Raw genomic sequence first — 27,416 nt, forward strand, 5'->3', positions numbered from 1 at the left:
TCTCTGGCTGCTTGAGCGCTGCATGAGATGTGTGTGTGTGTGTGGAAGAAAGAGCGTGCAGGGGACAGAAAATCCTGTGATTTGTTGCTTTTCAAATCCACCTTCTGTTGTAGACCTATAAGATGCATTTTAAACAGTACTGACCTTTGAAGTTTACATTTTGCAATGCGATCAATCAAACAATGTGCTCCATATACCAAGTAATGGAGACTGAATGGCTTGTTAGTATGGACATTTTTTTTTCTTTTTGCAGCATAGGCATGGAGTAAACGCCATTTCCAAATGAGGCCCTTCACATGCACCGTGCTCCTATACCTGATCCTGCTGCTGCTTGGCGAGCTCCATCTGCTGCCTCTGCTTCTCCATCTGTGAGGCGGCCAGCTTCTTCTGCTCCTCATGGGCCGCCAAGAGCTGCTCCCTCAGGCTGCTCAACTGGCCAATCATGCCCATGAGTTGGCGCTCTTTCTCCGCCAGGCTGTCTGGGGTACCTAAAGGGCAAGAGTGAAGAAGGGGGGGCAACAGAGGTCAAAGGTGATATGAAATAAGCAGTACTCTGCTAAGGTTACCCCGTGCTTTTTGAAATTCCACTTCCAGTTTTTAGACTTGATATTTCCTTTGTTAAATTAAAAACAGGCTGGTTACAGCTGGATGAGTCCGAGCACCTCAAATATTAAAATTAACCCTGTAGTTTACTGTTTTTTTTTTTTCAGTTTTTGTAAATTAAAATGGCTATACAAAGGATGGCATGAATCATTGGGGTTGAAGTCAGGGTCAGAGAAACCAAAAAGAAAAAACAGAGCAAAGCTATCCATGACTTGTTAGCTGACTTAATATATGACTGGTTAGGGGCTTTGAATGGTAGAAGGGGGCATGTCAAAGGAAGATGGGTAAAGTGCCGTTTGTGTGCAGCAGGGTTGTAAAACCAGATGTTGACTCATTCTCCTGGGCACAGAAGGCCAGCAGTGATTAATCAAGCCACATCCATCACCACTTTTATTGCCGTATTGAAATAAAGAAAATAAAGCTGGCTGAGGAAGTATTTGTAAACAGGCAAAATGTGGTGGGAAGAAGAGGCAAAGCAAATGTAATGTCTGAGCCAGAATCGTACGTTTAGCAAACAAAACGAATCTTCAGCCAGGTTTGCAAATTGACATTCTTCACTAAAACTTAAAGTACAATCAATATTTATCCGATTGGTGCTGAAATATGGATAAATTTGGAAGTGCTCCGTAGCAGTATTGAGTTGTATTTTTTTTCCTATGAGTGTGCTTGTGAGAAAAAGAGAAGGAAAAGAGAGAGAAGGAGAGTGTGTCTGGTCTGTGTTTACCCTGCAGTCAGCCAACCTCCTGCTCACATTTAGCATGGCCTGACCTTTGACTCCTTAGATCCTGACATACCAGCTCCATTACAAACACACATACACACACATGCGCGCGCTTCCACACAAGGCCTAAATCATTCAACAGGATGTAGTTAGAGAGAGGCACACGGAGGCAAAATCAGTATGTGTGTGCGCCCATGTCTGGTCATATATATTGATGTTTGCCTACATGCCTTTGTTGTGTGTGTGTGTGTGTGTGTGTGTGTGTGTGTGTGTGTGTGTGTGTGTGGAACAGCACAATCCCCCATTGTTCTTCAGCTGCTACCTTTAACAGGGCCACATTCCTGCACCAGTCAAACCAGATGAGGACAAGAAAAGAGGGAGAAAGAGAAGGAAGAGAAGGAAACGGGAGAAAAGAAAGAGAAGCACAGCAGGGGATGAAAGAGGGGAGCCAGAAGACGAGATCTGTGTCGGGGGGGGGGGGACGTAGGCCATGTCTGCTGACCTGGCCTTTGACCGCTCGGGAAGGTGAGAGCCATCCATTTGTCTTCCCCTGTTGGTAGCTGCCGCCTCACCCACCGCCACCCCCACTGCACCCAACGACACCCCCTTTCCCCCCCTTCTCCCTCACTTCCCCCCGCGCTCCATCCATCCGCCAACAATGAACAATAAAGGCAACTGTCGGGAGCACTGGCCGCTGGAAAAATAAACACGCCGCTGTCCTAACTCACAGACTCACCTTTGTAGAGCCAGAATGTATATGTGTGTGTGTGTGTAGCCAAAGCTGACCAAGACAAGAAAGAGCCTTGTGTTACAAACGTTGGCATGTTCAAACGGAGGGGTGAAGGGGTGTGAAGGAAGGGGAGAAAAAAGAAAAAGAAAAAAAGAGGCTAAGAGGGGGGTTGCAAAGGTGAAAGGATGGATCAAAGGAGGCTTTTTATTGTAGGGCTTTCTTGTTAGGGTTAGCCTCCCTCTGCACACACACCCACACATATAGAAAATTGGTTCCAAACAGTGAGCGCGTGCGCGCCGATGTGAACGGACATTCCTCGAACCAGGAGCCTGGAAGACGGTCCTCGTTCTTTTTCTGCAAGCTGTTTCCAGCTCCCCTCTAAGGCCGGGGAAAACGACACGCTCAGTAACTGAGACGAGATGTCGAAAATCTCCAACGCCGACATGAGGCGCCCCCGTCTTTTGCTTTTCATTTCTTCCCATTCACACTTTGAGAATTTCTGTGGTCACCCCATAAATCAGCTCGCGTTGCCTTGTTTCTTCAGCTGCTGCGAGGCAGGCAGGTGGATCGATAACTGGTTTCCTCCATTGGTTTACACACATTTCTCCTTAGGCTGATTGCCGCGGCCTGAGCTTACCTACAAACTCCCCGAATCGACACCAACTCTCTCCCTTTTCGCTCTCTCTCACACACAGGGTAATTAACCAATTTGTAACAATGTAATACTTGTCACTGTGTTCGGTGCTAATTAATGACCCCGGCTGCACTGATAACTCCCCCTGGGTAAGTAAGGAGGAGTGGGGATGAGATGGCCAGGGAGGGAGGGAGAAAGAAGAGGAGGAAATGGATTATAGATGTGAAGTAGAATAAGAGAATGCAGAACATATGCAAAGAAGTATATTTACTTGGACACAAGAACTTAATTTCTCTGAATAATCAAATTAGTTGATATCATCAAGTCAATACTAAGGTGAGAAATTAAGGTACTTAACATGGTGGGTGTTTTGTGGTAGTTTGTAGTAATAAAAACCAGAAGAATTGGTTATCCTAATAAAGTTACTTATAGTCAGACATTTCTATTGCATTTATTGTTTATTTAAAGATAAATGAGGAGTTTAAAATGCACATAGTAAGTACATTATTAGGAATACCACTGTTGCTCCTGCTAGCTGTGTGTGTACCTGCCTGATCCTGTTTGCCTAAGTTGTTTTAGGAAGACCAGTCAACAATTACCTTCTCCTGACCGGTCAGTGGAACCAAGTGAAACTCCTCCAACTCTCTTGCTCTCTCTCAGCCAGCATCCTCTCCCCACACAATATTAGCTGTTCCTTTTAATTGTCGTAATGACTTTAAACCTGGTTTTGTCTCATTCTGTATGGGTGGTGTACAGAATGAACCTAAAGTACCTAGATGGTCATATTAAACCAGAGTAAAGACAATAAAGATAACAAGGTCAGTGAATAAGTAATCTTTATGAGCCAAAAGCTTAGGTTTAGCCCTCCTCCAGAAGCTGTGTTTCAGGCAGTGTTTCTATTCTTCAGCCAAAGGAAGAGGATACCTCGGGTATCTAATCTCAGAGTCCAGAAGCCTAAACTACCTGGTGTTTGCGAGGGTCAGCCAATCACAGAAAAATGGCTTCAAGTACAAAGCTACTATTTAAGACTATAAATGGCACCAGTTTATTTTCTTTTTGTTGCTTTTCTCTTCCTTTCTTTTGAGCAGCTAAGCAAAGCGATCATTTCACACTTTGGAACTTTGGAACTAGACTTTACAGTGTCTTTTCACACAACTTTATTGTAAAAAGGAATGCAGTGTAGAGATAAATATTTAGCAGAGATTTCAAGCAGAAGTAAAAAAGAAAAAGCAAACAGCTGTACAAAGATTATCCCCCCCCCCAAAAAAAAAAGAGATTGGTGCAGCTTTAAAAGTCTCTTGTATGGGGTTTAAGCATTTCCCCTCATATAAACGTAATGATGAATAAAAATGTTATCCAGATTTCAAGCAATTGTTCTCATCTGTGCTGTCACTTTTTAGTGTGGGGGAGCGACGTTAATAGCATAACACCGTGGGGAGATTTATTCCAGGACTATGAGTTCCATAATTGTGTGTATGTGTATCGCTATGTGAACCGCATGGGGCCTTTTTACCAATGTTTCTTCTCAATAAAGCCAACGGAGCAGGAGGCAGTGGCTCACTTTGTTCCCCACAAAATGCTCTTCAATGGAATTCGATGGGGGCAAAAAAAAAAAAAAAAAATCAAGAGATGCGCTGACAGTGTGAGAGCAATGTGTGTGCTCACCTACACACTGACGCTATTAAAGCAAACACTTTAGTATCTCCGCAGCTCTACCTTTTCTCACAGATTCTTATGTAAGACACGCACCGGCTTAACAGACACAAACGTGCATATGTGTGCTTCCGCTGCATGCACACACATTGCTCCCCAGCTGTTGGTGTGTGGTGCACCAAGCGGGACGCCCCTACACAGAAATGTCAGCGCGGCAGGGAGCTGGGAAAAGGAGGTTTGATCAATGGAGCCCTGCTCTCGATGGCCACGCTGCTCCGCGAGGCTCTTTGATTACATATTGCTTTGCTTCCTAATGAAGCTCAATTACTGGAGGAGAACGACGGCTTTGCCCTGGAGTTACAGGGAATAATGGCCACAGTCTCTTCTGCCTCTCTTATATCTTTTCCCCTCTCTCGCTTTCGTTCTCGTTAATTCTTGCTCCTGCATATTCACAGCACAGCTCCACTTGTTCCCTTTTTGTATCCCCTGCTGCCCTCTGTCCTACTCCGCCTGTGTCGCTCTTGGGTGTTAAAGAGGGTTGTTGTGGATAAAATGGTCGATTAGCAGTGAATTAACAGCGAGCTGCGAGACTAGCAGAGACGCCATTAACTTTTCTTTTTTTTTGACGCGCTGGTCATACGCACAAGATGAAGCAGGTGTCCTGGTTTAGTTCAGGACAGATCAAGTTCATTTAGGATCACTTCATCTGAATTCAGTTCATATTAGTTCATTTCAGGTCAACTTTAACCTGAGCTGTCATCTTTACAATATGGCCCCATCACTAGATGTCATACCTACCACGCTTTAGGCCTTTCTGCCTCATATATTTAATCTAACTCTAGATGTTTTACTCCCGCAATGGACATCGTCAGTGCCTCAATCAAGTTCACAGGGTTAAAGTCTTTAAGTTCTGGCATAATTTAGTTTTACCGTACCTTTAATTTCTCCGACGTGCCCTGAGCCCATGGCCAAAAGTTTATCCTTCCAGTCCTTTGACAACAGCCTCTCAATGCTGGGGGCCTCTGTTTAGGGGAGGATGAGGGGCGGGGGGGCAGGGGAGAGGGAGAGAGAGAGGGATTCAGATGGCTGGCCAACATGACAATAAAGCTCATTTAAAGTCCATTTGCTGTAATAAAGGCAGCAGCGGCTCAGCCTAATGGCCGCATCAGCAGGAGAGAGAGGGAGAGAAAGGCGGAAAGAGAGGAGCTGATAATCGAAAGAGAGGAAATCTGAAAAACAAAAACAAGTGAGCGAAAAAGGGAGAGAGCGAGGGAGCGCAACGCAAGATAAAGAGAGAGACAAGTGGAGGAGATGGGGGGAGAGAGAGAGAGACGAAAAAAGAGAGGCTTTTTTCCCTCTCACCTGCTGCTAGAGAATCATTAGCCCTGTGGGCCCTGAGACAAAGAGGGCCTTAATGCACCCGCCACAATGGACACATTATCAGCTAGTGCTTTGTTTTCAACACACACTCCACACAGACGCTTACAGGCGCACGCACATACACACACGCGCACAAACCACTACCTAAACACACACTCGCAGACTCACTAATTACAATCAAACTATGGTAACAGTTGTGCACACAAGTACACATACAGTGAGGGGAATGGAAATGTCACACGGGTGAGTGTATACTTGGAAAGATCCAATCCTAAAATGTGTGCACATATAAGCACCGGAAAAAAACAAACGCGTACACAGATATATGGCCATGAACCTCGAGTAGTCACAATGTTGGCTGTGATTGACGTGAACGAGAAGGAGAGAGGAGTGATCAGACAAAAGAGGGAGAAAGAAAGAGAGAGTACTTTATTTACTGGGAGCCATCTGCACTTGGGATGGGAGGCCTTCCTAAGGAGAGAGGTTTTACACTTTGAGTACGGAGATTAACCCTATCAGCCAATGCAAACACACACACACTTGAATGTGCTCATACAGTATATGTGGCTCCACACATAGATGTATACACACTTGCAAACGCTGACAGCAGGAAAAAAGTTTGTTTGTCCCCAGATTATTTTCCTTCCCCTATAATGACAAGACTGATTTAAGAAAAGTCTTAATCTCGCTGGTGTGAGACAGCCTGCATGCATAAACCCATACACATGCATACTGATGCACAAACACTCAGGTTTTCCACAGAGGAGAGGGGGGGGATGTCCGGTGTGTTGAGTTGAACAGCTTAGTGCATCTTTTCCTCTAAAAGAGACACGAATGTACACATATCTTCCACACTCAACAACAAATCAGAGTACACAAAAAAGCAGCACTTTGCCTAAACTTCTTTCTTTCCTTCTCATCCGTCTATTTCCCTTTCTGTCCACAGTGGAGTGTTGACAAACCACCTGGAGATTTAAAGGATTTAAACGACACCCGATCACCTGCAAACCTGCACGCAAGCCCCCCTCACATAATGACACACACTCAAAAAATAGAGCACATTAATTTCTGCTTCCCTCAAGGCCTGAATCAGGTCCTTTCCTCTGGCGTGGAGACGACAACATCCATGCCCTGCTGATTACAGTGAGCACACATTTGCAAAAAACACACACCTCGGGATCAACGCTGAACTTCGAGCCAAGTCCACTTCTCACTTTTTCCTGTTCGTCTTCCCACTGTCCTTGCCCTGTTCTGTCCTTGAGTCTTCAACGCTGCCACTTAACCAGTAAGACAGCAGCCCTAGTGCTTTCACTCAGAAGCCACTGTAGCCTTCAGGGAATCGGTTCACAGCAGGATGAAGGTAGGGCGAAGAGGAGGAGCACGAGTCTATAGAGAGTCTTTTGCAAAAACATGCATAGAAAGAGTAGAAGAAAGAGTGTGCTCCTGTGTCCCCCCACCCTCCACGACAGCTGTCTCACCATCACCCCAACAGGTGCTATTAGCCCCTGGCACTGCCTCTTTCTCTCTCTCCTTATTTTTCTCTGTCTCTCACTCCCCTCCCCCCAGCCCCCTCTCCCTCAACAATGACAGAGGCTTTTAAGCCAAAGAGCTTTGACAAGTGAGAGGGAACAACAAATGGCAGTGTCGCCTGTTCTCTTTCCATTGCACTCCCTCTCTGTCTCCATCTCCTAGTTATTATTTTTATTTATTAACAGGGCTGCAGCCATTGTCCCCAGTGACAGGCTGGGGCCACTTTAACTATTAATAAAAGCCAAGAGGCTCTTTCATTGTGCGGCGGATGGCAAAATGGGAGGAAATGGGCAGGAGGAGCTGAGAGGGAGAGAAAAGAGGGGATGAGAAGGAAAGAGGGGATGGCGTGCTGTATCTTTTAGTGGGATGTTGATTGATGTGGCGAACACTAAGAGAAATGAACTTCCACTGTCACCCATGACAAACTGCAAAAATACACGCACACAGAAATAGAGGTCAAGAACCCACACATACATGTGCGAATCAGTTAAAATGATCTGTTTGAACCACAGACTGTAAAATAAAGATGGACATGGACTCTTTGACATCACTCATTGCTTTCTGGGCTTTGCATTTTGAAGCCACAATATTTGGGTGCTGTTTTGGTATCAGAAGTAACCATATTTGGATGAGAGGGTGGCGTGCCAAGTTATTGGCTTAGACTATCCAGCTACCTCTATAAACTGTATGAATGTAATGCAATGATGTTCTGTACCACACAGCAGGCTGTGTTATTTACTGCGTAATTCCATTAAAATTCTCCAAAAACCACAAACATCACAGAGACAGCTGAGAAGATCAATTCAGTGACTCAAATTAGTGGTGGTGACACCTGACAGACAGCAACAGACAACATTTGTCTGCATTGGTTAGCTGTTGTTCGACTGTTTGCTACTGTTAGAGAAACTTTCTTTGAAGTGGAGAAAACATAGTTAGACTCTGACGCTTTTTAAATAAAGTCTCATACGATGTGCGAATTGAATGAAACTGTTTATAAGAAGTAAAGTGTCATTTTTAGAGCACTCGACATTAGCTATATATATATATAATGTTATATAATATGAGATATAATGTTAGCTTATAATCAACTGTTGTCGTTTAGCTGGTCCATTGTCAGTCCTCAATCCAGTTCAGGAGTTGAGGCTTGAGGTGAGGAGCAAGCTGTGTTGTCTCTTTCCTTCACATTTTCCCTTCTTCAGTGAAGAGGACCCCTTTTCAGCTTTTATCCTGTTTTCCTTCTCTCACCCCAACCGGTCGCAGCAGATGGCCCCGCCCCTCCCTGAGCCTGGTTCTGCCGGAGGTTTCTTCCTGTTAAAAGGGAGTTTTTCCTTCCCACTGTCGCCGAAGTTCTTGCTCATAGGGGGTCATATGATTGTTGGGGTTTTCTCTGTATGTATTATTGTAGGGTCTACCTTACAATATAAAGCACCTTGAGGTGACTGTTGTTGTGATTTGGCGCTGTATAAATAAAATTGAATTGAATTGAAAAGCTGATCAAACATAGGTATGATCCTTCATATCTTGAGTTTGAAGGTGCAGACATGAATACGGGTTAACTTCTTTTCACCTTTGGTGTACTACATATGAGGCCATATGAGGTGGTATTTTGTTGTCCACTGTGTGTTCAAAATGGCGGGGCGACATGGCACCTTCCTCAAAATGACACACACTCCTATGTATTTTTAATAAGTTATAAGATTGCTTTCAGAGATATACACATCGTATACTAATCAATAAATCTTTATTAAATAACCTAAAAAAAATGACCGACTGTGCCATTTATACTTAAACTTTAAGTGAAAGGCTTTTAACCATGGGAGACTGTGGGGACTAACGTGCTTTTGGAGCCATCCTAGTGGTCACTAAAGGAACTGCAGCCCCAAACTTCGTTTTTAAGCCCCAGAGGTTGCCGTTTGGTTTAGAAAGCCTGAAACTGTGACCTGTCTATGCATTATCTTCTTGTTCACTAGTTCATTAGAAGCAAATCGCTTGTTTTTGTCTTCCTTCTAAAAATATATATATAAATACGTCCACGGCTGATGTTCCACAACAACAAAAACAACTTGTCCAATACAAATCGGTTCTTGAAAGACTCTTTCCACCTCGTTCAGATTCAAGCATTTATTTCCTTCAGCTCAGCATATGGAAATGCACTTAATTCACTCTTCATGTTCCATAATGTTTTAAGAAGTCTTTTTTTTTTTTTAAATAAAATCTGCTTGATAGCTGAATGGAAACATAGCAAGAATCTACTAGTGCTAATTACGGGCCAAAAATCACATAATAAAGGAGGACAGCACAACACTTTCCATGAAAATACGAGACACTACTCCCTGTTTCTCTGACGTATGGGATGCTGAGTGTGTATGCGAGTATGTGTCTGCGTATGTTGGTGTTGTGTGAGGTAAGCGGGTGGAGTCTGGTGCCCACGCACGGGTGTGGGTCGCATATTTTCAGGATTGGGTGGTGTGAGATGAGGGTGAGGGAGGATACCCCGTGAGAAAAAAATAAGGTGTGAGGGGAGTTTATTGTGTTAAAAGAAAAATTAGGCAAGAGGAAGTGTTGAGTATTTAAACTGCAGTTCTCTCCATTATTCGCTTCTTAAGTTGCTTTAAGGATGTAAATAATGTTGAAAATATCACACATACATATTCTGAAAATTCTTCAGCTCCTTGTTTAAACTGTATGATGTCTGCACTGAGTAAAATACCAACACACGTCATTCTAGATGTTTTTCTGCGCATTTCCTTCAATTTATATTTTTTTGCCTGCAACATTTTGGCGCTTGAATCAATCAGAGTGGATTAGGCAGTTTCAAAAATCATCTTTCCTTGTTTTGTCTGTATGGTTTGGAGCGTACAGTACAAACAACTGGTGATCCCACTGTTGTATTTTCATGCGTAAGCGAATGAATTCATCCGAGGGCGACGTTCTGATTCGGATCCCGCACAGCTGAGAAGGATTCTGGGAAAAGCAGAGGGGGGAAAGCGCTGACAATAACTCTGGAATCGTCGGCTATTATTTTGGCTCATTGGCTCAAACGGAGTCAAGCTGCTGCCCTGCAGCCGAGCCAAAACAACCCCGTCCACCTGCCGAGAGACGGAGAGAGAAACAGTGTGTGTGTGTCTGTGCGTGTGTGTGTGTTGCAGCAAACCCCCGTCCGGCTTTTGGATCCACAGTAAGCTTTTGGTTCGGGAGCTGCTGGAGAGAGGAGAGAGAGAGAGAGCGAGGGGAGGAGACTCAACCTCAGTCCAGCTTGCTCGGACCAACCTTACGAACAATGCCATCTCTCTCTCTCTCCCTCTCTCACTTTCTATTTTTCACTCAGACGTTTTGCCCTGAGTCACCAGAAGCAGCCAGCTCTATTTTTCCTATTATCTCATATTTGTGAAGACTGGAGACCTTTAAAGGAAAAGAAAGGGGGGTGGTGGTGAGGAGGAGGAGGCGGAGTGGTGTGTGTGGAAAGAGAAAGAAAGAAAAAGAGAGAGAGGCAGAGAGGGGAGGAAAAGAGAGAGTATGAGAGACAGCGAGCCCGGGTCCTCGGGTGCACAACAAAGGGGCCTCTGTGCCAGCGCCAGGCCCAGCCGGGCTCAGAGGAGGGTGGAGGATGAAGGAGGAGAACGAAGACAAGGAGGAGGAGGAGGGCCCACAGGAAAGGGCCCTGGCTTGGGACCCGTGGCCGGCGCTTATATCCCGCAAAACAGGCTCCACATTGACTTGGGCCTTGGCAGCCATGAGGAGACTCCATCTACTCCTCCCCCCTCTAACCCCTTCCTCCTTCATTCTCCTCCTCCCCAACTGAGCAGGGGTCAGCTTTGAATAAGCAATTATACAAGCACTGGTGCAGTTTGTCTAAGACTGCCACCCTGAACACAGAAGTATTGAGATGGCAGGAAGAAGCAACAGAGAGGCAGCGAGTGGGGCACTAAAACGTGTGGTGACTTCTGCAGTTAAGAAAGCAAAAAAGCACACACGCACATTAGCTGGTGGTCATCACAGAGACAGAATACGCATGTCTACATGTGATCTAAAGATTAGACTATAACTAGATTAAGGTAACTCTGTGCAACAGTCATGCAAACACCTTAACAAGGTTACCCTAAATGAATCAAAGTCAAAATCACAGAAACATAACTGATTTGACCTGCTCGTCATTTTGGATTTATAGCCTTTAATCAGAATTCTCTCACGATACAACAACTGATGAAATTTCTTAATGCATCTAGACATTCGAGTCAGCTATAAAACAAATCTGATTATTCCGAGCTACATAAAAGCACTAATCAAACTTTCACCTTGTATCTGGGGGGTGGTGTACTGTACGAAAAAGACTTATAAGCACCAGTTTGAGGATGGAGTCAAACACACCTACACATGGATTCGTAATTAAGAACGACGTTTGATTCCAGATAGCTTCAAGCTGTAATTACCTGACTTAATGCTTCACCTAAAACAGATTTATTCCGGTATATCTATACTTACTCCAAAAAAGCAAAAAGGTTGGTTGTTACTATTTACAAAATTGTAGCTAACCCAGTCTCGCAGCAGTAAAACGCTTCAACTTTAACAGTCTTTTACATTATGGAGGTGTTCAAAGAAACTTTTGAATTTGGAATACAACTCACTTATTTACACCCTCTCGATACCGCAGCTCTTGCTTTGCACAGTCTGTCTACCCCCGACTCCCCCCTCACGCTGACGGCGCCAACACGCTCCATTACGAAATGATGATGTTGATATTTTGATGATCAATTCATGTCTGGTTGAGCTGGGCCATGTGTCTGGACACATTTTCATCGATTCCTTCTAAAGACAGTCCAATCGTTCCAAAGCAATGAGGATGGTGCCAAGATTATGGGCAGTCTCTTGTTTATAAAAAAAAAAAAGGGAAAAAAGGAAAAGGAAACAGAAACAGGGGCACTATGTTTCAGAGAGGAGATGTATCAAAAAGCTTTTTGTCCAAGCCCACCTCGCACCACCACCTCCGCAAGGTTAGCTGCTAAAAGTACCAATTACTGGCTTGTTGTTGGGGAGAACGGCGCTTGGCAACAGTTGCCGCGGTGGCCGGGCCTCTGTGTAAACACTAAAATCCCTCTCCTCCTCCTCCTCATCCTCCTCCCTCCTTACTTTCTAACCCCCCCGCCCCCCCAGTGCTCCGTTTCTCCCACTGAAGCAGAGGATCGCAGCAAGAAACAGACAGAGGATGTGTGTGCGTGTGTGTAGATTCAGTCCCTGGTCGGCCTCAGTGTCCGAAGTGACTCTTCATTCAGAAGCTGCTCCAACTTTAGTTATTAATAAACACCCAGACCACTAGACTAGGGAGGACACCAGCACACGCAGACTCAAAGTATCTGGCATGCACTCACGCTGAACAAAATCAACTTCAGAGAGTTGCGAGGTTGTTTTTCACCTTTTAATGTAAGTTAGGTTTTTGGGTGAAGCGACGGGGAAGGTGGGGGGGACATATGGCCCTCCCCTGAAGTGCTGTGACAATCTCAGCTGTGTTTCGGTGCGACACACCTGTTAATACAAACCGTCACACACGTTATCACTTGCCAAAACACCTGAAGTCTAACCGAGCGGGGCGCTTTATTTTAGTCTTAAGTTGTAGAAAAAGGACACGTTTTTATTTTTTTTTCTCTCGTGCTGCAAAAAGAAAAGATCGACTTTTTTTTTTGCATTCTAATATTAGGAATTGCATGGATGTATGGCAACATGTTTCCATTAAGTTCTAAGAATAGGCCGCGCCACATAAAGCGAACATTTACAAGGGTGTCAGTCAACAATTTAATAAATTGAAAATCCATTTATCTGAATGCAGAGTTCTGCCCTTCACTCCACTGCCTTTCCCTAACAGATGGTGTTGTGGGTGCTTATGTCCAATTTGATTTGAACCAAACCCTCAGCCAATTTTTACACTGGCATGAAATCTCAGCGAGCCAGATCCACACACTGGCAGTCAGAAATAGCAGCGGAGAGGGCGCGACATTGTGAAAGAACGATGAAGGGCAAAATCTGGAGCGACATTCGAGAAAGTCGCACAGAAACTTTTCCTTGTTGTTTCATTTCGCTTGTGTGTTGTTGCATTATTTTTTTTCCCTCCCTTCTTCTCTCCTCTGCGTGTTGTTTTTGTGCCGAGCCGGTGAAATTAGCGATGCTATCTTAATGCTGTGTTTTTGCGGGAGACAGAGAAACGTTCCTTTCACACACACAGACATACACACAGCATTTTCCCAATTGCCTCTGTGACCTCCATTATCATTAAATGGTGTTTGATAGGATCTAGACATTTGAATCCACTGCGGACTAATTCAGCTCAGCCCCTGATAGCCGCTGCCACCACACCTTATTAGGGACAAGCTATGGGACTGAACACAGATCCCATTTTCATTTTACTGCCTCATACTTTACAGGCTGAAGAGACCAAGTGTCAACTGAAGTACTGATAACCACCAAATACTGCCTGCTAATTGCCTGGTTAACAAACAGAGCCTCATGAGAGACTTTTGAATAGATAATAGAAGTTCACATGCAACAATGGGTCATGCTGTATTTAAAACTCAATGTATTCACTGAGGAGCCTCTGAAAAGCTGCTCTGTTGCCACATAAAAAACCCTGCATCTTGTGACTGTGAACTTTAAAAATAAAGAAAGAAATAAAGAAATACAACTAAGAAAATCTCTGTTTTACCTTTAGATTTTTTAAATGATCCAATATGTTTTCAGCCTGTTTAACAAGGGTTTAAATATGGCTTGTGATGTAATCTTTCAACTAAACTATGTAAATCGCTAAAATTAGGTTTTCAGCATCTATTAGTTACTTGCAAATTCAAATGCAATTTACCTGAAGTCTTTACTTTCATGGAAAAATCAGATTCATACCAATGAGCTGTGGCTCAACCAATCAGATAAGCCATCTAAAGTAAAAGGGAAAAAAAATCATTAAATGTGTTTCTATAAGGATGGAGTTAAATACTAGGGGCCAGTGCTCTTAACGCATGCACATCTCTCCCTGTCAAAAGCATCCTGTTAAAGTGGGCCAAGGCATGTGCACCTTGTGTGCGTGTGTGTGCATGTGTGTGTGTCACACACAGTGGCTCAGGCTGCTGTAATGGAAAATGACACTTGCAATCTGTCTCGTGGCAATAACCCCTCTTCAGTGCTCTTGTCTCCACTCCACGCACGCACACACACACACACACACACACACGCAACACACTCGACGTCTCTGTCACTGCAGCAGCCCCCGGGCCGTCCTTGTCACTGCACAGCTTTATTGCATCACTTTAACGTGACAACAAAAGAAGACATTGTGTATTGGGCCTGCCGAGTATAGAAGGGGAATGGACCCACGCATTAACTACACAAGAGACAGACTGAGAGTGCGCGCTTCCGTGCGCGCGCACGCATAAACACACACGCAGACACACAGCAGCAGCGTTTTCTCTTGCGAGTCATGACATTTTTCGTCTGCCTGTCAAAGCAATGACAGAGAGACAGACAGAACAGCAAGACACTGCTGACACACTAATGCTGTTTTGCATGTTGAAAGCCTATTCAAACAGTGCTGAGCTGTGACTTTAACCTCTTATGTGTGTGTGCGCGTGTGAGACTGATGGGTGAAGACCGTTATTTCTGATGTTATCATAGTTTGGCCCTGTGTTGGCTGTTTGATTGACAGTTGGCTTGGCTTTAGAGTGGCTTTGCTTTGCTGGACAGCGGAGGCGGGATCCGCCTATTCCAGTTAACGCGGACGCCGCTGACAAGAGCAAACAGACACGCACACATGCGCACACACTTCTCCCTCTGTTTATGTGTCTGTTTGAGTCTTGATATCCATCTCTGTCTCTTTTTTGTCTTTCTTCTCTATGTGTGAATGTTTGTTCCATCTGTGCGCTGAACGGCTTGAGACAGAGCATGTTGTAAAGTCTTAAGAATAGCCCACATTGTCCTGTGTGCAGCTCAAAGATAGGGCGACAGACATGTGAGAACCATTAGACCAATGGCAACAACAGTCCAAACAGCAGTGGAATGTTCTGCTGACTAGCATGTGTGTGTTTGCGTGTGTGTGTGTCTGACCTGTTGGAGCCTTATGGGTCACCGTGCACCAATTACTCGGGCATGTCAACGTCGCTCCTTGTAAATCTTTTCCTATTCTCAAGTTTTCCTGGCAAGATTACGCCGCAGTTAGGCGAAGAAATAAGTTTGGTTGATGAGATGCCTCGTTGATAACAACTGATGGTTAGGTCACGTTTAGATCACTTAGCCATCTGTGGCTAGCAAATAGGAAGAGTAAAACTCGCGCATTAAATGACAGAGTTGTGGGTGTCTTTGCCTTTATTTTACGAAGCAAATGACAGAGATAGACAGAAAGAAAGGGGGAAAGAGCAGGAGAAAGACCCGGAGTAAAGGTCTGGCTAGCCTGGATTTGAACCAATGCCTCTGCTGACATTTGAGCAACTTGATATAATTAAACTATAACGAGGGATGACGTAACAACAGTGAAGTAAAACAACAACCCTGTGGAGGTGACAGTGATGTCATCAGGGTTACTGTACTTCCCCTCAGTCTTTAGACTTACAATTTTTAACAAAAAGCACCAAATACAAGTTTCCAAGTCAACATTTTGGGAGCTGGAAGACAAAGTGTTTGGGAACTGAAAAGTGAACTTCTGCCGCTGCTTTAAACGGCTCCTTTCTAAAGTTGTGAGCTGTGCTTGACGACCCTTTCAGACATATTCACTCTCACACTTAAATCATACAGAGCCAGCAGAAGAAAAACCTGCCTGAAACCAAGCGTTTAGAGAAGTCTGGAGCCCGAGCTTATGCCTCACGGGTATTACTTGTACAAAATGTTGACCTTATTATTTGAAACTTTGGTCTTGTTTAATATGAACATTCACCTCTATACAAGTAATATACTATAGAAGATAACAGTGTAACAGGTCTACCCACTACCAGCTGAAGTTTGAAGTGGGTTAAAACAGCTGTCAAAAAATTCAAATTCAATTTACTCAAAGCCAAAATCTGATTGGAATATCTGCTACGACACTGCTTCAGCTTTTCTTTGGAAATAAACTAGAAACCAATGTTTATCAAAACATATTGTGGTTCTTTTTTTTTAATTAAATCAACCCACGCTTAATCTTATCATTCATATCTTTTTCAGAACAAGATAACTGAGTCAAGTCGGGTGCATGAACTCTATTGATAAATATCACATCACATTTATTGTAAACCCTTATAAACACAACATGTTGTGTGGTACTTATTTTCTCCCTGAACATTCCTGTCTGTGTTGACCCTCTTTTCCTCCTTCTCCCACAAGACACCCATGACTCCTTGATTGGACTAATTGTCCTAACAACGTTTGGCTCGCTGGAAACTGGAGACTAGAGTGGGGTATAATAACCTTGGAAATAACTTTGTTAGTGTAATTCAACACACCAACAAAATGGACGAGGCCGTGATCGGCAGTAAAATGGGGTAAAATATGGTTCAGTTGGTGGGTTACAAAACAGCAACAAGCGTAAACTGACAATCTTATCGTGGGATTGGGAGGTGGGGGGTACACTACAAATAGGGCTCAATATTAGAATATCTGAGTTTGGGAGAAAGAGTGCCAGATAAACCAGCACCACCTTAAAAACGTCTCTCTGTGTGACTCTTCTTAAGCCACCATCATGAGACTGAACTGATAAAAAGATAAAATATGAATATATCACCACCAGTATCACCACTACAGGGCCAGCAACCCACCATATGACACACACAGACACACACGTGTACCTCCAGTGAGTCTGCAGTCTCTACCCACATCTGATGGAGCCATAGATAGCACTGTTACTAATCGCTGATATTCACAGTTGATCATAATTTTAAATCATCATTTTACTAACAAACTTTAACAACAAGGAACCACATTCTAAATTTAAGCAACTGACAGGCAGAAAATGGTTCTTCATCAAATGTCTTTTACTTGAATGTACCGATTGTGAACATTTGGGTTGACGCCAGTATTTTTGCTGTGTTTCTATAGTTATCTATTCTCTCTTTTGTGCAGGAAACCTTTAAAAAAAACTTAAAATGAGAAAACTGACCGTGTTTCACAAAATCAGAAAATTTACAGAGAGGGCAAAACTGATTTGGCAAAAGAAATTGGCAGCTCCATCCATCCATCCATTCGCTTCCGCTTATCCTTTTTTTTCAGGGTCGCGGGGGGCGCTCCAGCGCTAAACATCACTAATGACATCACTAAATGTCATTTCTTTTGCTATTATCCACCAACAAGGAAATTCAGCTGATCCATCAGAGGTTGGTTAGTACTACTTGTCTTTTATTATTATTTTTAGACAAATATCTAATTAAAACTAACTTTTGAATGACAAACTGCTTAATTTAAGATCCCGAAATGGTTAAGTGGTGTCTCTTCACTTCAAAGTAACTGTCCACAACAGGAAGACTTTTAGCATCGTCATTTAGTGCGCCAAGATTTCTTCTATTAAATTAAGGGACTCACAAGAGTCATATTTCCTGTCTGCTAAATGCCCGCTCCCATGGTTTACAGCCCCGAACACAACTTAAGAAAACGCTGGTAAAGTCATTCTTTGAGTTTAGAAAATTCCTCGAGCCCCACTCAGAACATTAAGTATTCTTCTTAACTGGAACCGGTGTGAGTATTGCTATGGTTAAAGACAAAAAAACCCTTAAAAGATGACTGTCTAAGTGAGTCTTTAGCAACTCTGGCAGTGTATTAATGATCACTGCAGTATCTTGTCATATACTCTTTTATACTGACTGTCTGTGATGTTTTGGAAAGGCTACAGAAACACACACCTGGGTTATAGAGAAGACTGGCATACAACAGCTGATTTGCTCTGTCAGTATTACAATGAGCCAAGAGGCCAAGTGCTTGTGTGTGTGTGTGAGTGCGCGTGTGCATGTGCAAGCACACTTGCATCTGAGCATGTTTGGATGTTTGAATATGTGTGTGTGTGTGTGTGTTTGTGTGTAGGTGACAACTCCAGCCCCAAACTGACTGGCATCTGGCGGTGGCAGTTGTTTTAACAGCTGAGCTGACAGCATTAATCCGAACGCACCCAAATCAAAAGGAGACAACACCTGTTCACTGCTCCTGAGCCCAGCCGAGGAAAGGATGAGGGGGGGGGGGGGGGAGAAGAGGGAGGATGGAAGAGAGAAAGACGCAGAGCGAAGTATGAATGAAGGCAGGGAGTGAAAGAGATGGAGGGTTGGTGATTAGAAGCAGGTGGAAAGAGTGATGGGGACAAAGGGAGGTGGAAGGAGAAAGATGAAGGGAGCGTGGCGGAGAAGAAGAATTTAGGCATAGATAGGAGAGGGGTAAAAAGCACGGAATGAGTGAGAGAAGAGAGAGATACGAAGGAAGGATGGCATAAAAAGCAAAGGAGGGGATGGGGAGAAAATGATGAGAGCGGGCATACTGCCAGGCAATACACACACGGCACTCTTTCCCTTGAGCGAAGCGGAAAGGGGCAATGGGCCAAACAAGGAAGGAGGGGGAAAAACAGAGGGAAGGGAGGGGGAGAGGTGAAAGGATGGATCCCACAGGGAGACAGAGAGAGGGAAAAAGGTGGGGTGTGGGGTGGCAGACAGAGGAGAACAGCAGCGATCTACCCAGAAGAAAATCAGAGCTCTGACTCGAGTCGCTGATGGTGACCGCTCTGCTGGCCAAGCAGCAGGGAAAGAAAAGAATGCAGCGCAGACCCTTGCTCCTTAACATCTGGCTCAAATAAGGCCGGGGTCATGCTGAAGGGGCAGGTCGTGACCTATGCGGCTGACAACACAGACGCTGCCACTTCATCTGCAGGACCTTACCCCTTTGAGCAGCCAGCCCGGGGTTAATTAATAAAGACCTTGTGGTTTCAAAGACTGACACACTGACTGGCTGCTGGACCAGACTAGGACTGGCTTCCTGACACACTACAAGACAGATTTGTTACTCTCTGCGTGCTGAAGAACACCACCTTAATATCTGTGATATAGGACGGAGCAGAAACGGTGGGGCTGGCTCGTGGGTGGTGACTACGTGGATAGCTGGCGTGTGGCCATTCGCTATCCCTGATGCATCATGGGAAGCTGTGACTCCTTGGTCAGGTCAAACAGCTTGGTGCATTTATCATGCATGTGTATGCAGACTTGAAAGTATGTGTGTGCAGAGAATATAACTAGAGCTATGTGGTGACATCAATCCCACGCCTCCAATCAGGTTGTTAAAGCCCCTTTACATCCATGTCAGGCTTTAAATCCTGCTCTGGACGCTGCTGACATGGGCGAGAGCGGACTACAGCTCTGACGCTTTCACATCTGTGTTAGAGCTGAGATGTAAAATTGCACTGAGCAGATTGTGCTACTTTGCAACAAGCCTACATGGATTATACAGGGGAAACCGGAGTGCAGTCCCTTACACACATACTGTATACGTTACCACAATGTACAGCAAGAGATTTGGTTAATGTATGGAATAAAAAGTACAGAAAGTCTGCTAATAAGCTAATCACGGAGGATACTCGCTTCTGTTTAAAATACATGTTTTATATCCTACAGAAAATTATACATTGGCCTTTATAGTTTTGATTTTAAAGCTTTCTGGTCTTCAGGCTGTATATCAATTACACTACAAGTAAAATTATGTTTTGGTGGAACTTTATAAGACAGATTAACTGAACATGCAAAAGGTTACTAGTGTAACACAATGATATAGTCAATGAATTATGAATTATGAGGTTTTTATCAGCACCAGAGCACATTAAGCACATTGTTGTGCCCAGTAAGTAAATGACAGACCTGTAATTAACCGAGAAATACAAAATATAAAACAGGCAGCTCATACACTACAGCATATATGTTACTCAAGTTCTCAAAAGCATAACTTGTGAGCAATTTCCACCTATTTAAAGTCAGCTCAGTGCCTTCCTGTGCACGCACTACAAAATGTACACATTAAGAGAAGTTTGTGGAAACCTTGCAGCTAAGTGATACCTTTTTATATTTTGTTGTGGCAAAGAGTCAAGATGAAAAAAAAAAGAGAAAAACTCGAGCATTTCTTTCCAAAATGCAACATCCACCTACTCACAAAGTAACTGCTGGTATGTCACTAAACTACTTAATGGAAGATTGTTGAAGTTGTTGGCTAACTTGACAATTTTTCTCACAAAGTAAAAATGTTGGAGGGCACAGTTATTTGGCCCCTTTGAAAAACTGGTTGAACTCCAAACAGCAATTGCACCACAGTGTTTCTCAGAGTGTTCTTGTTGCTTAAGTGCCTCGGTGAAAAGTTTGGAGATTTTCTGCCGCATTTCATATCCTTTTGATAACGTAATTGAGGGACAAATGAAAGTCAGCGCACTCTGCACAAAACTCATTAATCTTGCAGCCATTTTGCAGCATAAAAACATTCCTCTGACTCTCCATGGGAATGGGAGAAAAGACCAAAAGGAAAATGAGAGAAAAAGGAAGAAAAACAACAAGTGGGTGTGCAAATGAAGAGAGTTTATGAGAAAGCTGAATAGATAAATCATGGATTCCGCTGATTTGGTCATGGGACATGACGCTGAATGGAAATTAATGGGTGAGTGCCAAAACACTGGGGCCTGTCTAATATTTGGGAGTTAGGCCTTTATGGGAGACTCACACAAATACACGCGCACAGAAGCCCAAACATGTAGCACACATGCACAATTACAATCTCACCTTGAAGAAACGCACACCTCTTGCCCAACTCATCATCAGATATCCACAAACACACACACACTGTACTCTAGGACAGTCAAACTGTGACTAGGTCACAGCAGCTAAGCTATGGAAGCCCCGGCTGATTCATGAAGCTCGAGCCTTTGTCCTTAACTTAATGCCACGCCGGGGGGGCAATAATACACACAGGCGCACACACACACCTTAAGAAAAACCACAGGACCCTCTCTCCTCTGTGTAAGCGCTTTTATGCTCATGTATTGGACAAAAGCTGGGGCACTGCTTTTCCCCTCAAAAACACAAACACACACACACTATTCATCTACTTAATATTGCTCATCTGGACACGGAAGAATGGCAGAAAAAGAGTTTCATCCTCAGCGATTGTCTCGTGCAACGCTGGAGAGAGAATGCAACGCTGAAAAGCGGACGCAAAACAATTCAATGAGAAAAGTGACTTGAATGCGCCTTTCATCAAGCCAACAATGGCCAGCCCCACAATAGGCCTCAGGTTCGCCCCATGACGTTGCCTGTTTCTCATGCCACAAAAGGAGAAAGAAGAAAGAACGAAAAAAAGGAAAAGAAAAAGAAATGCCAAATTGACTCGATTTGAATTGTGAGCCATGTCCATGATGATTTTTTCCCCTTTCTATAACAAACCCAGCAAAGTTAACTAGCACAATGAGACTCGGATAAGTGGAGAGAACGATAAATAAAAAGGTTTGGTTTTCTTGGATAAGCAACATGAGGCGTCCACTTTTTCCTGCTTCAAAGTGAGTTTTATTTCAGCAAAAGGTCGTTGTTTCTTTCTTCTTCTTCTTTTTTTTTTTTAATGTGGAGATCTTTCTAAGCAAAGAATGTTTGAATTTTTTACTACTGAGGGCTTTTTTCTTTTTCCACCAGGTCACCGAATAGGTGGTGAAGCATAAAACACGAGTCCACATCTCCTTAGGAAAGGGTTCAAGGTAGCAGCAGTCTCACAAGCATGGTGTCAACTTCTCTTCGGCAAATGCTGTCCGTACATTTGGAGCGCTTTGATTGGCGAATGAGAAAAATCACGCCTTTTCTTGCTTCATCCCTTCATTTTTAGCGAGTTGACAAAAGCAAAAAGGAAAAAAAAAAAATCTCTTTCAACGTCCCCCCTCTGTTTGGTTTCACTTGCTTTCCTTTTCCCAGTGCGACAAGAATAATCGCGGCAAACAATGGCTGCGAGAGTCCTGCTGCACTTCATGTTAATTTATACAACTAACTAATTACCAACAAAGGGTGGAAATCACATAAAGACGTTCAACCCGCTCCCACGCTAGGGGTGTGAACCTGCTGCTGTGTGTGTTTAGATCCATATATGTGTGTTGCAGTCTGCAAATTCCCCTCAGGGATCTCTGCTTAAAAAAAAATAAATAAAAAAATCAAGAGGTCTGTGTGGTGACTTGCAAGGGCCGTACATGCCATTGTTGATGTTTGTAGTGTATGCATGTGTGCGAGCGTGTTTGACGTAACCCCCCAGATAGCAGAGAAGAAGTAGGATTAGGCAAAGTGAGGATGAGGAGGGGGTAGAGGGGAGGTGACGCGACTGATGGACGGATGAACAAGAAACTGCCTCGATCCCTCCGCTTCTCTGCCTCCTTTTTTCCCCCTTCCTTTCATTCTCTCTCTCCTTCTTCTTAGGAAGAATGTATCCGCCCTTCCCATTGTCACCCATTGGAGTGTACGCAGGCGTGAGGGAGCTCCGGCCACTGTGCGCTTGTGTGGCACAATGGCCTCGCCTAAGTGCTGTCCTATAAAATGCCTCAGTGCTCTCTAAAAGCAAGCCCCTGGTACCCCTCCATGTCTCGAAAATAGATGAAGTGCTGCGCGTACATGTGCGAGCATGTGTCGGTGACTGTGTGCTGCATGACATCTGTCACTGAGTTGGCATTTTCAGTATGGAAACCTGTGCCTTCGAGGAGCTCGGGGCGGCGAGTACGCTCAGCAGTAAAATACCGTTTTGGTTGACCTTAAGGTTGCAGGGCTGCAGACCGGCGTGCGAGGTTACAAGTGTGTGGGGACGAGTGCGTCTCTTGTTTCTCTGCACGTATGTACAAAATTAGGTGATAAAGAAGAGTGGCGAGGCTCTGACCTCAAACATGCACGCTGGCTCGCTGAAACGACAGCGTTGCCATTTACTGACCCCGACAAACACTCTGACAGGAGAGACACATACATCAAATACATGACAGTATTATTGCTTGTACTCTCATTCATATCGATGGCAGTAGACTCAGGTACATTTTTTCTTTTATGCAAATGTTAACGTTTACTTTCAAACTAGTACAAAACTCTTTCCCAAGTTGTATGAAGGAAAGGAAGTGTCACACTAAGAATCCAGTTTCCTGCAGACTTTGGTCTGAATAAAAAGCAAATACCTTTAAAAAGATATTTCAAGGCTGTTTCTTGTTTTTCTCAAATCTTCAAATGCTAAAATGCCTAAATGTTGTTAAGTTGAACGGACAGCTCACCCCAGAATTTAATTCACATAGCTTTCCTCTGGCCTGTGGTGCTATTTATCCATGTAAACTGTTGTGGTGTGAGTTGCCCAGTTTTGGAGACATCTGCTTTCTCTTAAATGTAATGGAATGAAACAGGACTTGCCCTGAGGTGCCCAAAGCACCAAGGAAAAAAAAAAAAAAGTACCTATAAAAGTAAGCTACAATGTTTCTTTCTTGAAATAATAATAATACATTTTAATGATATAGGTAATATAACGAGGTGGTTGCTCAAAGAACAGCTTTGAGCCTTGTTATAGTGTAATCACATTCGTGTCGGGACAATTTTCATTCTAGAAAACTACACCTAGCGAAACATTGAGATGGTGTGACAGGATGTAAGCATTAATGGTGTCTCCCTCACCTGCGCTCTTTGATTCGTTTACTGTTCATAGACTGTAAAAAGTAAATACTGTCCACATTAAACTATTTGCAACAAGATTTTTGACTTTTCTGAGTAACTGGGTCTCAGTTTTTGCAACAGAATGTAAGCTAAATACAAAGTCGAAAGTTGTATCTACCAAAAAACACATACAGCAGATTTTCTGAGCGACTTCAGGCTGGGAAGCTTTGTTTATCCCTGTAACAGCTGAAGCTAAAAAAGAAAAAAAAACATTAAAAAAAAAAAAAATCCCAAAGGCTATGAAGCCCCAGTGACTGGTAGCTGTAGCTGGGTAGCAGAGGGTCAACAGACGGGTCCAGAGATGGAGCTCAGCTGGCACTTAATGTGCGAGCCACTTACAGTCCATGCCGCCATGTAGTGAGACGAGGAGAGGAGAAGAGAGGAGAGAAAAGGAGAGGAGAGGAGGGCAGTGGAGGCACCACTCCAGGGGCCGGGAGGAACATCTGTGCCCCATTTAGTGATGTTACTCCTCCTTTTAATTCCCCTCATTTTTCCTTTTGCAGCTTATAACTTCTGTCTGTATGTCTGTCTGTCTGACTGGGCTAATAGGTTATCACTGGGGGTTGCTCTGTGGCGTATGGGTCACAAAAGGTTAAATGATGACTCCGAGGTAGCTGTCCAGGTGTGCATGCGTGTGCTCGTGCAGCCATCTCTCTTGGGTTTCTGCACCGCGTCTCCTCTTGACCCCGAGCCTCCTGCCATGCTCTGCACTCTGCACTCATAATTCCATGTAATGGCACAACGCACACGCTCCAGCATGAGCCGCTTGCCTGACGGCCTCTCGCATCGAGTTGAACGCACAGGAACGCACATGCACGCACGCTTTGTCATGGCATTTTTATCTTCGCCTTGTCACTGCTGAAGAATTTATTAAAGACAGAACGCTGTGTGTCTGTGTGTGTGTGTCTTTGCACATGTTTTGGAGCAGTGTGTTTGAGAGAGTGTGCGCGTGTGTGTGTGAGTATCTCGCGGGTAGCAGGTGGCCGTGGATTAAGACAGGAGATGAATGTAGAGAGCAGGAGAGCGGTGGAGCATGGTTGGGCCAGGCCATGGGGGACAACATGGCTAGTCATTTATTAGAGGCCAACACACACACCTTACATGTATGCAACCAAATGCAATCCTTCCCACAGCAAACACACACACTTTCTGCCACAAATACATATGCAAATGCACATGCGCAAGTATATGTGCTCCCAAAGGCTTTAACAGCACTCACACTGACCTAGTATCTACTATCTCCATTCATCTAGCCTAAGTAGAGCAGCACTAGCCACAGACACAAAACTAAATCTTTCAAACTTAAGGCATTCTTAGCGAGCGTGACTGTCTGTGTGTCTGTGTGTGTGTGTGTGATGTCTAAAGAGCTCAGGGCCTGCCTTCGATAAGTCAAGCCCCTCTTTCTGTTTCAAGATGTTTATCGTTTTCTGACCCATTTTGTGTCCCTGGCCCCTTGTTCACATCCCTCCTGGTGTCAATGTTCGTACACTATGAATGTGTATGTGTGTCTCATTGATCCAGCTGGAGGCTTTGTGTATGTGTGTGTGCAAGAGAGAGAGAGAGAGAGCAGTAATATTCCAGGCCTTTCATAATGATTAAAGCCTTCATTAAATTTTCATCCCAACCTGCTGTTTGCTGCTAATGGCCTTTGTGAGCCACACAGCCAAACAATAGCTAGCCGGGCACAGAACACAGAAAAGGGATTTCTATCTCACGTTCAATACTGCCCCTCATCGTCCCCCCCCCCCACTTCCTCCATTTCCCTCTGCCTCTCTTCATCTTTTCTCAGCCTCCTTTTTCTTCATTTGCTCTCTTTTCTTTTTTCTTTAGCCTGGGTTTGTGTGTGTGCGTGCTGGGTCTTGAGGCGCTGGGGCCTTTTGTTAGCGCGTCTCATTTAAACATAGAGAAGCTAATGCTCCAGGTCGGTTTGGATGCTGCTCCGCTGTGGCACTGTGCTAATGGGGTCTGTGAAGACACTGGTCTTTCTCTTCTTCACTTTCCCTACCTTCACCTTCTGTCTCTTCCTTCCCCTTCTCTCACTCTCCGCTGGCTGACTCATAAAGATCCATTATTGTTGTTTTTTTTCCTGTGCAGCCAGTTCACGAGGTCCACTGAAGCAGCGAACAACCCAAAACACACCTCAATTACAGCTCTACTCAACAAACAGTTCAGTTTTTCTCTCTTTATTTTTTTTTTCCCCTTAAAATGTGACACAACAGGCCTCTCTATCGACTGGAATAAAAACAACCAGACAGCGAGAGCTGACCAACAGTCTCGGCCTTTTGAAAACTCGGCAGAAAAGCCTGGAAAATAAGGTTAGTGCATCGCAGCTTGAAATGAAAGCCTGTTGATGTACTGGCAGAATACAAACACATAATGCACCTACACTTTAAAGGCAAATCCACACTGCACCACTGAGCTGTTTTTTCACCTTTTGGGTATGCGGCAGCATGGTGGCACGGTGGTTAGCACTGTTGCCGCACAGCAAGAAGGTCCTGAGTTCAATTCCACCATCAGGCCGGGGTCTTTCTGTGTGGAGTTCGCATGTTCTCCCCGTGTTTGCGTGGGTTCTCACCGGGTACTCCGGCTTCCTCCCACCGTCCAAAGACATGCAGCTTGTGGGGATAGGTTAATTGGATAATCCAAATTGCCACTAGGTGTGAATGTGCGAGTGAATGTGAGTGCGAATGGTTGTCTGTCCTTATGTGTTAGCCCTGCGACAGACTGGCGACCTGTCAAGGGTGTACCCTGCCTCTCGCCCTATGACAGCTGGGATAGGCTCCAGCGCCCCCCGCGACCCTGAAAAGGGTGACAACAGGTGACATCATACCAACATCATGTCCAACTCTGACAAACTGTTTTTGTTTTTGATGGAAACTGACTCTTAATCAGCTCGTCTCAATCAGGATCTATTCGGGTTAATTAGATAGGACTTTCCTGCACAACAGGTTTTGGTAGGACCCCAACATGTTGCAGGCTCTAAGCTGCATTTCTTAGGGGTGCAGTATATCCTTTAAAGTTGACACTGACTTCTCTGTGAAGCATCTCCACCAATACAGTAACCTGTTATTTATATTAGCACATCTTCCTAAAGGGGATGGACACCTGTTGTCACATTATCTCTTAAATGCATTTCATGGTGACTTAAGCCCCCATTTGTGGGAGCAGTGGACATTAGTGGGCTAACTTTATCTTCTCTAGACTCCAACTGTTTAGCCTGAGGATACATTTGAGAGTCAAATGTGGGGGCTAATCGAGCTTAACTATGGAGGCCCTGCAGAAAAACAATGTTTGGAATCTGTATCCAACAGAACATGTTACAAAATTACTAAGAAAGGTGATAAGATGATCACTGAGCTGAGAGAATTTTTAAGTAACTGCTTCAAATTAAAGCAGGGAAACATTTGGTGATTTGTTAATCTACTAAAGTATGTTTGGAGGCCTTTCACTCTCACTCCAGTGCACACTACACACACAAGCACGTGCATCCACACTTGCATCTTATTTGTC

At 44.2% G+C, this 27,416-nt stretch overlaps 1 protein-coding gene across 8 annotated transcripts in view; it reads right to left on the minus strand.

Annotated features, from left to right (window-relative positions):
• sox5 (SRY-box transcription factor 5) overlaps positions 1–27,416 on the minus strand; it is a 245,625-nt gene that overhangs the window by 38,073 nt on the left and 180,136 nt on the right. For 6 of the 8 annotated variants that reach the window (XM_085436072.1, XM_085436070.1, XM_085436074.1 and 3 more), the window contains 2 exons: positions 5,277–5,363; positions 316–488 (listed from right to left, as the gene is read on the minus strand). In XM_085436072.1, the coding sequence (XP_085292198.1) occupies positions 316–488; positions 5,277–5,363 (260 nt within the window). The remainder of the gene's footprint in view (positions 1–315; positions 489–5,276; positions 5,364–27,416) is intronic. The other 2 variants (XM_085436075.1, XM_085436073.1) reach the window with 1 other exon arrangement.

This window comes from Copadichromis virginalis, linkage group LG17 (genome assembly GCF_057382275.1).
Source record: "Copadichromis virginalis isolate Kocher_CV1m ecotype Utaka linkage group LG17, C_Virginalis_male_GT1.1, whole genome shotgun sequence".
Taxonomy (NCBI): Eukaryota; Metazoa; Chordata; class Actinopteri; order Cichliformes; family Cichlidae; genus Copadichromis; species Copadichromis virginalis.